Consider the following 15,406-nt stretch of genomic DNA (forward strand, 5'->3'; position numbering starts at 1 on the left):
CACTAAACATGGTAATTCTATTGTGCTGCTATGCTATTTTTTTAAAGTCTCTTTCAGAAGAAATATTTCTTCTTTTCAAGGCCAATACTTACACAGGTGTTCTCAATTCAATACTTTACTACCTCCTCTGGGATCTTGTTGCCTTAATCATTCTCTCTCTCCCTCTGCAGTTATCTTTAATAATCAAACTCACTTAGGGCTCTTTTATGTTTTACTATGGTATATCGAACTTTGGGGATCTAGTTGTTTGCTCAGTTCCAGATCAATCTAACTGTATTATCACCTGATAACTTTTTTCCATCTTGTCTAAATGGACATGGTAAGAGATTTGCTCAGATGTTATGCTGGAATCTAAGTTTAATATGACTAGAGCATTCGTCTGATTTAGTCTAATAAACACAGACCATAAAAAAGGAAATGCAGCTAGTCTCTGTCATGTTCTTAATGAACATATGCTGGCTCACAGTGAACTCCATCCCTCTTTGTAAATGGTCACATATTCTCCACTGGCATACCTACAACCGTGGTTTCAATTATGATGACTAATAAACCTAGACTGGTAGCCCTGACTTTTCTCTAGCTTTATGGCTGATACGGCACTTAGATACTGAGCTCATTTCTAAAACTCCAAATTTCTAAAAGGGAACTCATGATCTTCCTCTACCAAAACTCGTTCCTCTTCCTGACTTCCCCTTTCCTGTTCACTGAACTATCATTATCTCTCCCTATCACCTAGACTCCAAATCTGGGGAATCATTTTTATTCTTTTTTCTATCTCTCCTCTCACATTCAATTAGCAATTAAATTCTTTCAATTCTTTTTAAAAAAATAATTTCTTTCAAGTTTGTTCTTTTCTGTGGCAAGCAATCCAGTTCAATTCTTTATCATGCTCACCGTCGTCTCATTCTTCTGAGGTGTTAGTAACTCATTGTCTATCACGCTCATTTAGCAATTAAATCATGCCCTGTCTCGATCTTGATACTTCTTGCGTTTCAAGGCTGGCAATTATTTGAGTAGAAAATGAGATGATATTTGTAAAGCACTCCGAAGTCTTTTCAGTAGTACATAAATGCTAGCTGTTACTGGAGGTGTTATGATTATTGTTACATGGGGACTGGAAATGAGCAGGAAGAGAAAAGCAGGCTTTCCTCCATGAGCCAGGATAGCCAGCAGAGCTCTCTATAAGCCAGCATACTGACTTGGTGAAATAGTGCACCTGTTTTTAATGAGCCCATGTTTCTCCCTGAAATAAAGACCCGTTTTTTAAAATATCACTTTTCTTCTGGGAACACTGCATATGTCTCTGATTCTCAGAATACCATGGTGTCCAAAGGATTAATGTTGAGGGTCAAAGAGGAATGGAATGGGAATAGGTTGCAATATTACCACTGAAGAACTGAGCAGGAAAATCCTCACTAAGCATGTCAGCAGAGATACATCCATGACTTAAAAAAGAAGAGACCCATCACCAAGAGCGGAGTAACAGCTGGATAGCCCATATCCTGCACTAGTTACCTGCTCATGTTAAAATGTCCTATTGGAAACTCCCTAGTATGTTGGTCGTGAAATACGTATGGGAGGACATGGATGTGTATCAGAAAGAATGAGAGCATGTATTGGCTGCCATATCTGGTAAACTAGCTTCCTGAGGGTAGGGATTGTTTCATTCATTTCATTTGTATTCCCAGCACCAACCATGGTGTTTAATAAATACTTGATTGACTAGAAGGAGTTACAACCGTGATAAGATATATTGCCACAGATGAGGCACCTAGGTGGCACTGTGAAAAGAACACTGGGGTTAGAGTCAGGAATTCCTGAGTTCAAATCCAGGCTTAGGCACTTACTAGCTCTATTACAAATCATTTAATCTGTCTGCCTCTGTTTCTTCAATTGTAAAACGAGGATAATAATAGCACTTACGTCCCAGAGTTGTTGTGGGTATCAAATGAGAGAATATTTGTAAAATGCTTGGCACACAGCAGGTACATAATAAATGTTTCTGCCCTCCTTTCCTCTTCTCCACAGAAGTATGGAAGTACAGAAACGTATTGCTATGTAACTTCTTTAGCCTTTGTCTATCCAACCAGCTTATCAGCTCAAGAGCAAAGATTGGGTCTTCCACTCTTCCCCTACCTGGCACTAGTACTTTTCACATAGTAGATATGCCAGTGACTGTCTGTTGATTTTTAGAAGTGTACTGCCTGTCAGGATTTTCATACCATCAAATTTCAAGAATGCTGTCATTTCCAAACCCAGCGTTATCAGCTATGTTACATGGCTGTCAGTCTTAGACACTTGTAAAAAAAAAAAGTTCTACCTTTAACACATACACCAATCAAATTCAAGAAATTCAACAAACATTTCTTAACCATCTATTATCTGCAAGGTGCTATGGTAGTTGATGGGATAAAAAGACAAAATGAACTGGCCCCTTCTCTCAAGAAGCACTTAATACAGTCCCCTCTGCATGCAGATAATTGGTGTTTAATAAATGCTAGTTGGCTGACAAATATGCATTAGTAAATAAATGCCATTATAAGAGGTAGAAGTTGGTAATAGCTAAGGGGCTATTACCATAAAGGCTTCTGTCTTCTCTACCAAGTATTATGTTTCGAAGGAAGTTAGAGATTTTACTAGATGGAGATAAGAAGGGAGTATGTTCCAAACAGAAAATGACTTGTGATTGGAACAGAAGTAGGTGATGGGATTTCAAGATGATGAATAGCTAGCAGGCCAGTCTGACTAGGAATAAAGCATACATAAAAGGGAGTAATATGAAACAAAACCAGAAAGCCAGATTTTGGACAGCTTTAAATACAAGGTTGCGAATGTTGTGTTTTATCCTAGAAAACCGAATCTTTTCTTTGGCCAGGTGATAATTTTCCTTAGGCACTTCCTACCACACGTTACAGCTTACTTGGTGATAAAATGTGGTATTAACATTCTCCAATATGTAGAAAGACATGCTAAAGAAAATGTGAATGAAAATTTTTCTAAGGAAGAGGAAAATAAGTACTGTAAATTTTAATGGTTTTTGCTCCAATTCTGAATAGGCATACTCCATAGTAGTTTTTATATTACACATCATACTAGAGGTAAAAAGTTATTTTACTGCTAAACTTAAAATGTCAAAGCTTATTAAAATGTGTCATGTACACATGAATGCAGTTACAAAAGTGGCAACTGTAACACAAATTGTATAAGGTGACAGTAAATTCCAAACTCATGGAGTTTCAATTCTGAACTGTGATGCTGTTCAGTCATTTCAGTCATGTCTATCTCTTCATGTCCCCATTTGGAGTTTTCTTGGCAAAGACATTGGAGTCATTGGCATATCTCCTTCTCCAGTTCTTTTTACAGATGAGGAAACTGAGGCAAAAAGGGGTAAGTTATTTACCCAGGTTCACCCAGCTAATAAGTGTCTAACGCCACATTTGAACTCAGGAAAAGGAGTCTTCCTGACTTAAGGCCCAGAGCTCTGTGCACTATGGCGCCACCTAGCTGTCCTGTATTTTGATAGACAGCAATATAAGAATCAAGTACTCCCTTAGCTAGGAAACATTGAGGACTTTTTCTGTTGATGGTTATTTAGAGTTGACTGACATAACGGTAAATGTAGTTTTAGTTAACATGAAACATGCTAGTTAACAGTATGGTATACCAAGATTCATATTCCACAAATATTTTATGATATTGTCACAATGGCATATTTATACAGGATATCTAAAAACTTTTCCTGCAGTTTGAAGCTTTAATATTTAAATTTAACAATTTATCCTGTATATATACATATATGTATATGTGTGTGTATATATACATATATGTATATGTGTGTATGTATATGTGTATATATATATATATATATGTGTATGTATGTATGTATGTATTGCTTGTGTGGAGTTGTTAGTATGTTGTCTCTTCCATTAGACTGTGAGCTCCTTGAGAGCAGGAGCTGGGTTTTTGGTTTTTTTTGCCTTTCTTTATATCTCTGGAACTTAGCACAGTACACAGTAGGTGCTTGAAAAATGGTGGGGCGGTGGTACAGTGGATAGAGTGCCAGGTCTGAAGTCAGGAAGACTCATCTTCCTCTGGCCTCAGACATTGACTAGCTATGATCCTGGGCAAGTCACTTAACCCTGTTTGCTTCAGTTTCCTTATCTATAAAATGAGCTGGAGAAGGGAATGGCAAACCATCCCAGTATCTTTGTCAAGAAAAGCCCAACTGGGGGCTGCTAGGTGGCACAGCGAGTAGAGCACCGGCCCTGGAGTCAGCAGCTACCCGAGTTCAAACCCAGCCTCGGACCCTTGACACACTTATTAGTCATTTAACCCCAACTGCCCTGCTTTCCCCCTCCCAAAAAAAAAAGCCCAAATGGGGTCAATGAAGACTCAGACATGACTGAAACGACTTAACAACAATAAATGCTAGTTTACTGACTGACTAAACTTGTACTAAGACTTTCGGAACATCCTCTCTGTAAGACTGTAAGAGTGATTTCTTTGGAAATCCTTATTTTCTGGTATGTCTAGTTTCTACATAAGCATATTTTTTAAACCAAATGAAAAGCACACAAAGATTCAGAATAAATGCTTCTTACATACCTATAGCACGGTGTACTATGAAAGAGACAGCCTTGAAATCAGAAAGAGCTGAGTCCAAGGTCCTGCTTCCCACACACTGGCTATGTGATACTGGGCAATACATAACTACTTAGTACCCTAGGCAACTTACTAAAACCCTAAGTTGTCTTAGTAAAGGGAATTTCTTCACCTTGGAGCTCCCTACACCAATTAAATCACCATTCCTATATACTTGTAATAAATTTATTTCAGTAATTGCAATTACTGAATCCCTCCATGTGATAGAAGAATCCCCTCAACGTGACAGTAGAATTCAAAAATCTGCCAAGACACGGCATCTGTTTCATATTTGGGATTCATTCCCTACAAAGTTAAAGAATGATTGATTGATTTAGCATGCGTTATAATTTCATAAAGAATAACATTTTTGCCCAGTTGCTATTCCAACACAAGGCATTACAAAAACAAATTGGCCTCTTTATCATGCCACTGAAAGAAGTGACTCAGGGTTCATTTTGTTGTGACAAAAGAATATTTGAAACTGATGGTTGAGATAATGCAGTTTTTAGATTTTTTGGGGGGGGGCTACTTGGTATTTATTTAATATTAACTTTAAATATTATATATAATATACCTGTATACTGACAGATACATGTGTCTGTATGTCCATGTATGTATTTGTGTATGTATAAATATATGGAATGTCCCAAAGTATGACTTCATGCTTTTTAAAGCTTAAAACTGCAATGAGGCTTTTGGGGACACCTTGTATATTTGGTGGTAAAAGCTATTCAGCCACAGCAAATGGTACCACTTCTACAAATAATAATGTATACATGTGTGTATGTGTGTACATATGTATATAAATTTATAACTATATGTGTATATATACATACATATATATGTATATATATTATATCTCCTACTTTTCCCTCACAACAATCCTGGGAGGCAGGAAGTGCAAATTATTATCCCCATTTCATAGATGAGAAAACTGAGGTCTATTGATGTTAACTGCCTTGCCTAAGATTAAAGAAAAGAGTTGGGAATTTATAACAATCCACTTTTCTGAAAGTCACTCCAAATGACAGTCTCTGTATGTTTAATTGTCCCCTGCAATTTCCCCTGCCATCTCCCAGCCTATTTATTCTTCTACAAATCTCAATGAAAAATCACTGATCTAATTGCTTACATTTATTTACTCATGTTTAAGAATTAAATTTTCTTTGACCAGTTCTTTACAAATGAGGCAATGCTTTGCCACAAAATTACCAAATGCTTTTTAGCAACACTCTTCTTTATCAGAGAATTTCTTGGGGCTTTTTAGGTTATTCACTGTCTTTGCTTTAGGGTTTGTATCTTAAAATGGTATGTAAAAGGCACACTAGCTTTATGCTCATAATAAAAAAATACTGTCTATTTATTACCCCTTTGATGTTCCAGGTATTTGAAGTGCAGATACTCCTTTGACTTCCTATATCACCATTTTTTACCAATTTTTACCCCTCAGCTAACGTTTATAGTATACACACACACACACACACACACACACACACACACACACACACACACACACATATATATATACACACATACACATGTATATAGTTTATAGTATGTTTATAAGTTTACATCAGGGCTATCCAAAATGTGGCCCGCAGTACGATTTACATGGCCAGCCCACAGGCATAGAAATTTACATAAGTACTTTAGTAAAGGAAGCTGAACTACTGCAGAACTCTCACTAAAATGGCAAATCAAAATATATTGTCTATTGTTTCAATAAAAACCTAAGGTTGGACAGCCCTGGTTAGATGAACCTCTAAAGTGTTTAAAAGCTCCCTCTGCCTTTAGAAAACTATTTTACCTTCCTACGTTATAAGCTGTACAAGTTTGATAAAAACATAGCATTTTAAAATGAGGAGGAAGCCAATAACATTATGTTCAAACGTCTAAGTCCTTCCCAAAGGGCCATTTTACTTATACAACAGCACACCCAGCAGCCATAAAGATGGAGTTCAGAGGTGAGGCATCAGAGAGGTGTGGCAGCATGACTGGCTAGGCTTGGAGTTGGAAGGTCTAGCAGGGGTGGGGAACCTGTGGTCTTGAGGCCACATGTGGCCCTCTGGGTCCTCAAGTGCAGCCCTTTGACTGAATCCAAACTTCACAGAACAAATCCTCTTAATAAAAAGATTTGTCCTGTGAAACTTGGACTTGGTCAAAAGGCTGCTCGCGAAGACCCAGAGGTGCCCATAGCAGAAAACTACTACAGCCTGGATCTAAAACCCAGCTCTGTTAAGTACTACCTGTGTGACCTAGGACAAGTCACTTAATGTCTCTGGGTCTCAGTTTCTTATAGATAAAATGAAGATGAAAAAGTAGGTAATATCTGATATTATTTACTGCTCTTAAAAACTATAACTCTTGTGGGGGGATAGCCATATCATGAACAAGAGAAATGTGACTCCTACTCGGTCCACAACCTCTACGGCCACAACACCTTTTGGCCCATAGCCTCCACAAAAGTCATGCAGTAAGGCATAACATGTGCCCCCAACTTGACTAATGCATTCACTATGTAATGTCTGAGAGGAGTTTAAATAAGATTTCCTAAATCATGTTGATAAATCACTATTTGTTAAGAGAAAAAAAAAAAACTACTTTTGAAGTGGAATGGACCAAGGCTTTTGTACTAATATTACAACCAGAACCTGTGCAAATGACCTATTCTGTTCCTCTGCCCTCAAGCTGGATATGCATAAACCAGTCTGGCAAATAAGAAACTATCCTACTTTTTAAAAACTCCTGAGAAAGAGACTGTGCAACCCTCCTCTTCCAATGTTTACCAAATCTCACCACCAGAATTTTTTTCCCTTATGTTTACCCTTCACTGCAAACACTATAGTGTATATAATCTAATTGCTGAAAACAGTCTATTATTGCTACTGTTGAGAATTGATGAGTATATTTAAGAGGAGTTTTTTTTTTTTTAATGATTAAACTTTTCATTAACTTTCAGATTAAAAGCTACTTGGAGACTCACCTCTGCCAACTGGAAGAGTGCTGACTTCCCGCAGCGTTTCACAGGCTCAGGACTACCCAACTGTGAAGTATTTGAAGAGATCTACATTGAAAACAATTCACATAAAGAATGTTACGATACCAGAATGTTGGCCGTCTGCTCACAAATACTCAACTTTCACTTTATCTCTAAAATACTGTTTGTTATTCCCAAGCACTCAAAGCTTTCTAACACACCTCCCTTACTGGTTTGAACTGACTGAGGTTAGTTAGATGGGGGTGGGCAGGGTGGGCAGAGTGAAGCATTTATTGTGGTCCCCACTACCAAGCACTTCTGCCCTCAAAGACCTTGCATTCTAACTGGAAAGAAAAGACCCAAAGAGGAGTGGTAACTAAGGAGGGAAACTTTAGTTAGCAAAATTAGTGGAATTGAAACATTGCATCCAGAAATATTGTTTGGAATGACAAGCTGATCTGGTCTTGGTTCATAGTTCTAAAACAGGGAGGGCCAGTAGAGGAGGAAGTGGCCAATGAGGACAGTGAGAGTAAATAAAGCACAGCTAAGGTTTTATAATAGTCCAGAAGAAGGAGAAACCAATCAGGGGAATGGATTTTAATAAGCAGAATCCTTAGTTTTTATTACTGTAAATTTCAATAATCACATTTCGTAGTTTAAACACGGCTTAGGTGGCCATTTTTAAGGTGATAATTTTTTTGGCTGTCACTTGGGTGCAGCAAGAGAAAATATCCCGCTTTTTGGTTTTTAACTGACTTACAAGCTAAACAGGAAAAGCACTGACTCCAGCACAAGAAATATCCATAGAATCCCTTTCATTTGGTCAAACACCAATAAAAATTAGAGTCCTCAGGACTCCATGGAAAACATAAAATCAGACTATACAAATTAGCCAACTGTGGTCTATACCAGGCAAAGCGTGTTAGGTGTTGCGAAACAAAAGAGATATTTAAGATGCAAAGCTGTGGTCCCTTATCTCATCACCTTTATAAACTAGCCAGCTAAAGGGACAGGGCACAATCTATAACACAAGTAGCTTGTGTTATAGAATGGTAAACAGATGGTGTAGTAACTGCCTAAGTCCAATGAAAAGATTTCACTTAGAGTGTATATAATTTTGTCTAGAAATATCTTATAGCTAAATGATACAGCGGATGGAGTACTGACTTTGAGTCAGGAAGACTTGGACCTGAGTTCAAATTTGACCTGAACACTTACTAGCTCTATGACTCTAGGCAAGTCACTTAACCTCTGCCTACTTCATTTTCCTCACCCGTAAAATGGGGATCATAACAGCACCTACCTCCCAGGATGGCTGTGAGGATAAAATGAGATAAAATATCATTTATATCATAAAATGAGGTGATATTTATAAAGTGCTTTGCAAAGCACCATATAATTGCTAGCTATTATTTATATTAATTCAATTATTTATTCTTCCTTCTCATTTTTACAAAAATATTTCTATACTTCTGTTTACCTAAGGAATTTTTATTCAGTCTTGTTTGACTCTCTGTGACCCTATTTGGGGTTTTCTTAGCAAAGATACTGGTATGGTTTGCCATTTCCTTCTCCAGATCATTTTACAGAGGAGGAAAGTGAGGCAAACAGCAAGGTTAAGTGACTTGACCAGGGTAACACACTTAGTAAGTGTCTGAGGCTGGATTTCCTCAGGAAGAGGAGTCTTCTTGACTCCAGACCTGGCACTCTATCCACTGTGCCACCTAGCTGTCCCACTTATGGAATAGTCCTGAATAATCAATAAGGAATTCAGAAGCTATGCCTTTCTATGTTGCTACGGGGCATTCCCAGGGCCAACCATCTCACCCTAACCTTATACACAGAAGGCCATTTTGGACACTATAAAGAATATCCTTTATGGAATTCCTGACCAATTACAAGCCTTTGTGGGTTGGGGAGGTGTTCCAGAACAGTGTGTTGTCTATTTTGGCAGGCTTGATGTCTGCTGGGCAGATTTTTGAAAAGCTCAAATTTAGGAAGATTTACCTCCAGCCACCACAACTTTAGCATAAAACTCTTCTGATTCACTCCTTTGTAAGATATTCTTGAATAGTTTTTGAAAAAATACCACAGCATATATTTTTGTAAGCCTGCAACATTTTTTTTTTACCAACATTATTCTCACTTATTAATGTTAACTCTGTCCTCTTCTAGTCAAGCATAACCTAGTACCTTCCTGTACGCTAAAAACAAGTCAGTTAATATGCATTTGTCCAGCAACATCAGCAAGTGAGATGCTCCATCTAAGATGAGCTTTCCTGTTGGCTGTTTTTTTTCATAGAATTGAAATGGTACAGTGGCTGATTTACAAAGTTAATGATCAATTGCTCAGCTAGATAGAATGGCAATGCAGTGTAGAAGCAAGAGCTGGCTTTGGAGTCAGGGTTCAAATTCTGACTCCGACACTCTGACGTTGTGTGACTCCAGGTCAATCACTTTATCTTTTAGTATCCCTAGGCAACTCTCTAGGACTGTAAGTGTCAGAGAAGGTGCCGATTTTTATTGATAAACTGAGTTACTTCATCAGAAGTTCCCTACACTGATGAAATCACTGGTCCAGTAAAAAAATCAATCTGTCAATATAAAGAAGGTGGGCCTTTCCCCTAACATTACAGCATAGTTACTCGAGGGCAGGCACCATAACTTATTTATCATTGCATTTCCCTTTGCCTACCTTGGTTTGTTTTGCACGAAGCAGGCATGTAATTACATAGTCATTGAATTTTACTGAATTCTGTACTATTAGATAGAAAAATGTTTTAAATGGAACACACAATACCTCTTTCACACATTCATTCAGTAATTCCAGTAGACTATGTTCTTTATGACATATATACCTGAATTAATTTTTCATAACACTGTGGATTGGTCTGTTGCTCTCAATCCTATCAGTCTTTTCAGTACAATAATCAATGCTTTAAAAATGCCTCTGCTATTCGCATTACTAAGAAAATTCTCAATTATTTTCAAACATGTATGAAATATGATAATTTACAATGACGAAGCAAAAAAAAAAATCAGCAAATAACCCAGATAACTCAAGCCAAAGCTAAATTTCCATTAGAATGGAAATTATAAAAGAAAAGGGATAAAGCTGGCTCTATATAACGTTCAAACTAGATACCATAAAGGCCAGTGGAGAGGATTAGTTATTCATGGGAGAAGGTAACCAAGAAGGAACTAGGAACAGAATCCATGACCTCAGGTGTCTATATGTAATTGAATGAGGCATGGGTAATAAATATAGTACATTAGATATACTACAGAAAGGCAAAAATGAACTCGCGGGTATAAATGAGGCTTGGTGAAACAGAACTCAAGAGAGGCAACATGTCATAGTGTCTGGAGTACAGGATTTGATACCAAGAGAGCTACCTTTGAATCCTGCCTCAGATACTTACTGGCTGTGTGACTCCAAGTAATTCGATTAATTACTCAGCTTCCTTATCTAGTACAACTCTTTCACTTTACAGATAAAAATCTGAAACATAGAGATTTGCACTACCCATTTCAAAAGGTTGCTGTGATCCATCCCTTCCATCAGCACTTAGGCTAAAGTGGCAGTTCTGTTCAGGATGAAGGTGACCTGTAAATAGGGAGGGTTAAGGGAAGGAGGTCCAGCTGAGGTGGACAAGGAGGTGGCCTCTGTCTGTCATGCCTCTCTACCATTCCTCTTTCCTATCTCTAGCTTAGTTAAATAAAAATAAATTCCTCAAAAAAAAAAGATTGTGAAGGAAGGACTTAGCACACTTTAAAATTTTGTTTAGATGTGAGATGTTACTAAATAGTATCTATCTCAGTAAGAGTGGACTAGGCAAAAGTGTGGTAGATTAGTAGATTAGCCTATTTAGAACGCATATTCACTTAAGGAAATCCAGGAACAGGACAAATAAAGCTATTGTAAAGAATATTTGGGTCAGGAGCAATAAAAAGAAATGACAGAAAAAAATATTGTAGTAAAGGCAAAACAAAGACCAACTTGTCCAAATGGAAATAAGTTGGTAAAAACAAATCATGAACTTGGCAAATAGGCACAATACAGCATGATGGAAGACATCCGTTGTACGGACATCTGACAGAACTGTCTTTTTCCAGAAATAAATTCTTGATTTGCTTTCATGGTAATTCCATTCATTCCTTCATAGGAGAAACAGAGAGGAAGTTATTTCCCACCTGATTCTTACCATTAAGAAGAAATTAGGATATAATGAAAAAAAAAAGGGTAGGAAAGAAGGCTTAGCAACATCACATCTCAAACCACAAAACAGTAATCATCAAAACCATTTGACACTGGTTAACAGAGAAGGGTGGCTGGGTGGCACAGTGGATAGAATGCAAGGCTTGGAGTCAGGAAAAATCATCTGCCTGACTTAAAATCTGTTCTCATACACTTATTAGCTGTGTGAACCTAGGCAAGTCATTCAACCTTGTTTGCCTCAGTTTCCTCATCTGTAAAATGAACTGGAGAAGGAAATGGTAAAACCCTCCAGTACCTTTGCCAAGAAAACCCTAGATGGGGTCAAAAAGACACCACCAAACAACAACAAAAAGAAATAGAACGGTCAATCATGGAAAGAAAATAGGTACACAACATAAAGAAGCCAATTAACCTAGTGGCATGGTGTTTGATAAACCCAGCGACTGGGGTAAGAATTCACTATTCAACAAAAACTGCTAGAAAAACTAAAAAGCAATCTGGCAGAAGTTAGATACAGAACAACACCCCACACCAAATATGAAGATAAGCTCCAAATGGAAAAATAACTTAGACATTAAGGAGGACATCAATAAATTTAAGGAGAATGGAAGAAAGTACCTTTCAGGTCTATGCACAGGAAAGAATTCATGAGCAAACAGGAGATAGAGAGAATGACCGAAGATAAAATGGTCAAATTTGATTATACAGAATTTAAAAGCTTCTGCACAAATAAAACCAATGCATGTGAGATTAGAAGTGAAAACAGTAATTGGAGGGAGGGGAATTTTTGCAATAAGTTCCTCTGATAAAGGTTTCATTTCTAAGAAATATAGGGAACTGATTCAAAGACATAAGAATAAGAGCCATTATTCAGTTGATCAGTGCTCAAAGGGTCTGAACAGATCATTATCAGAGGAAGGAATCCAAGCTACTAATATCCATGTGAAAAAAAATGCTGCAAATCACTAATAATTTGAAAAATGCAAATTAAAGACACTCTGAGGTTCTACCCCAATCCATGAGATTGGCAAAGCTGACAAAAAAGGAGAGTGACAAATGTTAGAGGTACTGTGGGAAAAACAGCATTGAACTGCTAGAGGAGTTGTGAATCGATCTAGTCATCATGAAAAGAAATTTGGAATTATGCTCAAAAAGTGACTAAATTGTGCATACCCTTTGACTCAGCAATACCACTACTAAGTCTGCATCTCGAGCATATCCAAGAAAGAAGACAAGGCCCACACGTACAAAAATATTTACAGCAACTCTTTTTGTAGTAGCAAAGGACTGAAAACCAAGCGTGTGCCCACCAACTGGGGAATGGCTGGACAAATTGAGGAATATGAATGTAATTTAATACTGCTGTGCTATTGAAAATAATGAAGTGGACAGTTTCAGGGAAACCAGGAAAGACGGGTATGAATTGATATTGAGTGAAGTAAGCTGAATGAGAGTAATTAATACAATAATAACTCTGTAAAAACAGTTCTGAAAGCCATAAGAGCCCTCATCAAAATAATGACCAACCAGGATTTCAGGACTGAAGAGGAAGCATGTGACCCGCCTCCTGACAGAGAGTTGATGAAGTCAGGGTTCGGAATGAGACTTTTTTTTAATAGGGCTAATGTTGTAATTTGTTTTACTTGAATATGGGTTTTTTTTTTTCTTTTTTTCCCTTAATGCTGGGGGAGGGAGAGAGAAAATCAATTTTTGTTATTTAAAAAAAAATAACATTTAATTTTATAAACAGCCAAAAGGCTAATTTAGTAGTGAAAGTAGAAATGGTGGGAAACTTGGGAGGGGGAAATGACCCCCTTATATTTCAGTTTGAGACAGTTACAATGGACAGTTTGACCTTTACGTTAGATTTTGGAACAATAGATTTCCATGAGGTTAGAGAAAGGATAGGTAGTTTTCCATGTCTTAAAATTCCACTAGAGGAATTTGCCCCAAGAGGAATGAAAAAACTTCAAGAATCAAATTCTGAATAAAAACCAGAGCTATTCAAGATTTTGATGTGAAGGCACAAAGAGCTTGACGACCAAACAGATTTTTAAAATAAAATGTAAAGAAGTTGAAAATAAGAGTAGCCCTTTAAGAATGTGTGGACTCATAAAGTTCAGAATGAACAGAGGTTGTTGACAAATGCTAAGAACACAAAGTGGGTTGTTTTGGTTTTTTTTTTTTTAATTATATGTTAGAGGCAAGGAGAAGATTAAAGAAGGGATAGGACTGATCTGCAAATTTTCTCCTTAAAAGAATATGAGTTAATTAAGGGTAAGCGTCATTTCATTTTTTTTAATCCCTGCTACCTAGTATAGCACTTGGCATGCAGGAAGCACTCAGTAAATGTTTAAGGACAGACTGATTGACTGCCACAGAAATGTTACATTACTTTTTAAAAAAGGATCAACATTAATAGAGTCTTCAAACTGATGAGTTTGACTTTGAATACTAGAAAAATTACTGAAAGAACTATTAAAGGGATCATTTGTGGACATTTAAAAAATAATAACTAAAGGCCAGCATGGCTTAATTAGGAACAGATTCACGATGAATTATATGTTTTTTTGTTTTTGGTTAGTCAATGATTTAACAAATTCTCCACCACTGATGATTTTCAACAAGATGAGAGACTAGGTGATTGGAACTGGCTGAATGAACAGACCCAAAGAGTAATCATTAATTTGGAGGGATGTCTTTGTTGGAGTACTCAAGGGTTCTATACTTGGGATTGGGCCATTCAGCACATTTATCAATGACTTGGATAGAAACACAGATGGCATACTTGTCAAACTTGTAGACTACACAATTGTCAAGTGTTACCAATTCTGCCTTCACAGCATCTTTGGTATGTCTCTGTTCCACTCGTGGTACTTCTGGGGTAGTACAGATACCCAATATCTCTTGCTTGGGCTATTGTAACAGCCTCTTAACTAGTCTCTCTGCCTCATGGTTTTCCAATTTCCAATCCAGCATCCACACAGCTGTCATGAGTGACCACAGCAACTCCAGAAGACTTTCTACTTAAGTCACAGAGGAGTTAGTTAATCTATGACCACATACCAATGAAATCACATGCCATATAAATATGGAGGGATTACAGGGATGGCGAACCTGTGGCCTTCTAGGTCCTTGGGTGTAGCCCTTTGACCGAGCCCAAATTTTGCATAACAAATACTTTTATTAAGGGGATTTCTGTGAAGTTTGGATTCAGTTACTTGAGGACCTAGAGGGCCACATGTGGCCTTGAGGCTGCAGGTTCCCCACTCCTGGATTAGAATAAGCATAGGCTGTAGTATTATGTTCTGTGCGGTCTTTTGCAACACTCAGGTTCTCTTGGAGGGAAAAAAGTTTTCTGTTCTAAATTGCTCATATGGACTGTCTACCTTTAAATGCATCCAAAAAGAATTAAACATATGAATTTGTTTTCTGTAGATAAAGCTGAAGTTAATTTTAAGTGAATACACAGCAGAGAAGACCACAGGCTGATCAGGGTCTTCCAATAAACCAACGCATGGAAATTCAGCATCTGGTTATATTTTGGAATCCAATCTTAGCATCTG

General features: G+C 37.5%; 1 protein-coding gene across 5 annotated transcripts in view; it reads right to left on the bottom strand.

Moving 5' to 3' along the window:
• BBX (BBX high mobility group box domain containing) overlaps positions 1-15,406 on the bottom strand; it is a 268,119-nt gene that overhangs the window by 65,582 nt on the left and 187,131 nt on the right. For all 5 annotated transcript variants that reach the window (XM_036745759.1, XM_036745760.1, XM_036745757.1 and 2 more), the window contains exon 7: positions 7,628-7,708. In XM_036745759.1, the coding sequence (XP_036601654.1) occupies positions 7,628-7,708 (81 nt within the window). The remainder of the gene's footprint in view (positions 1-7,627; positions 7,709-15,406) is intronic.

The sequence above is a fragment of the Trichosurus vulpecula genome, chromosome 2 (assembly GCF_011100635.1).
Source record: "Trichosurus vulpecula isolate mTriVul1 chromosome 2, mTriVul1.pri, whole genome shotgun sequence".
NCBI lineage: Eukaryota > Metazoa > Chordata > Mammalia > Diprotodontia > Phalangeridae > Trichosurus > Trichosurus vulpecula.